The 1,490-nt window shown below is 32.3% G+C and overlaps 1 protein-coding gene across 2 annotated transcripts in view; it reads right to left on the bottom strand.

The window, feature by feature from the left end:
* Positions 1-1,390, bottom strand: part of LOC104750866 (cyclin-D1-1-like) — a 2,667-nt gene extending 1,277 nt beyond the window's left edge. The window contains exons 1-4 of one of the 2 annotated variants that reach the window (XM_010472716.2): positions 1,016-1,390; positions 757-843; positions 119-217; positions 1-26 (exon numbers count right to left, since the gene is read on the bottom strand). The exon at positions 1-26 is cut by the window's left edge and continues 142 nt beyond it. In XM_010472716.2, the coding sequence (XP_010471018.1) occupies positions 1-26; positions 119-217; positions 757-843; positions 1,016-1,246 (443 nt within the window). In that variant the 5' untranslated portion in view covers positions 1,247-1,390. The remainder of the gene's footprint in view (positions 27-118; positions 218-756; positions 844-1,015) is intronic. The other variant, XM_010472715.2, reaches the window with a different exon arrangement.

Here is a 1,490-nt window from a genome sequence, read left to right as displayed (position 1 = left end):
TCAAATATATACTTCACTCCTGCAACCTACATTTACATATACATGAATTAAAATATACCTTAAAAACAGAGCAAAAATTCAGAATCTTAAAGAAAGAAAAATATATATAAGAATTTACCTGAAAATCAAAAAGAGAAGGAACGAGAACTTCCTCCATCTTAGCAGCTAAAGACAAGCATGCCACAGCTAAAAGTTGCATTGGCCAACCACTCGTTTCCTATATATATATATATATATATATTTTACAGAAATTAAAGCTGATTACTAATAATCATCATATTTCATACTATATAGAATGAACTCAAATATTATATAATAGTAGAGGAGCGTTTTAGTTAACACTATGATTATAAAGTTTTCAATAAAGCCGATATATGAAGTGGAAAGTTTACTGCAAAAAGTATACTATTATTATTATTATTATTATGTAACGTCAATGTTAAATATAAAAACACCCCGCTCCTGTTTTATCACTTACTACGTACATTCCAAATATCTCACTAATTTCTACTAAATTAATCACGTTTTAACTTAGTGTTCTAAGTAAAAAAAATTATTACCCTAATTATTTTTTCATCTTCCAATCGTTTTCATTTTTTTCTGAAGAAAAGTCAATAAAAATTTTGATCCATACACAAACAAAAAAAAGTGAAAACAATGACGTTTTTTTTTTGTTTGGTTATTATTTGTCATATCAATATGAATAAAAACAGAGCAAATTAACTTAACGTTGACGTTTTAAAAAAATAAACTTACCGGTAATCGACGAGCGTATAAAAACCGGTCCATATAGTTAACGGCGAGGTACGCCGTTAAAGGCTGAAACTTATAATACGCTTGTACCTGAAACCAAACAAAATACATACAAGAGTCAAATCAAACCACCTCACTGCGTATTTTAGCTACTCTGCATGTAAACGACTCGATCGGGCGCAGTTATTCGCGATAAGGATAACGAAAATGTTTTGAGAAAATAAAATAAAAAAGAAGAGTGAAAAGGTTCTCTCTCTCTCGCCTTGAGAATCCAAGCGACGGAGTCTTCTCTAGCGGAAGCATCGAGAGATCGAGATTGGAATCTTGAGAGGTAATCATGTCCTGGAACAAAGTGACGCTCTCCTTCGATAAAACAAGCGATCGAATCAACTTCGGAAGACGACGAGTAATCAACTTCGGATGATTCGCCGGAAAACACACCGGAATCTTCTCCGCAGAACAAATCCATATCGTTAGAGAAGGAAACAGACATGAGTACACAGTCGTCGTCGACACGGTTATCGCTTATCTCTCCATAACCAAAAAAAAAAAAAAAGAAGAAGATGAGATCTAGAAGAAGAGAGAGAGGTGTGAAATGAGAAATTTTGAAATATTGTGTTGTGTGTGTGGAGAGCAGAGAAGAGTGAAAAAGGTTTTTAACATATTCATTTGTTTGGGATCGATGTATAAATAAACAAGCTCAGTTTTTCCTTTTTTTTTTTTTTTTTTTTTTTTTT

The sequence above is a fragment of the Camelina sativa genome, chromosome 16 (genome assembly GCF_000633955.1).
Source record: "Camelina sativa cultivar DH55 chromosome 16, Cs, whole genome shotgun sequence".
NCBI lineage: Eukaryota > Viridiplantae > Streptophyta > Magnoliopsida > Brassicales > Brassicaceae > Camelina > Camelina sativa.
Note: the sequence above shows the minus strand (reverse complement) of the source record. Positions and strands in the feature narration are given on the sequence as shown.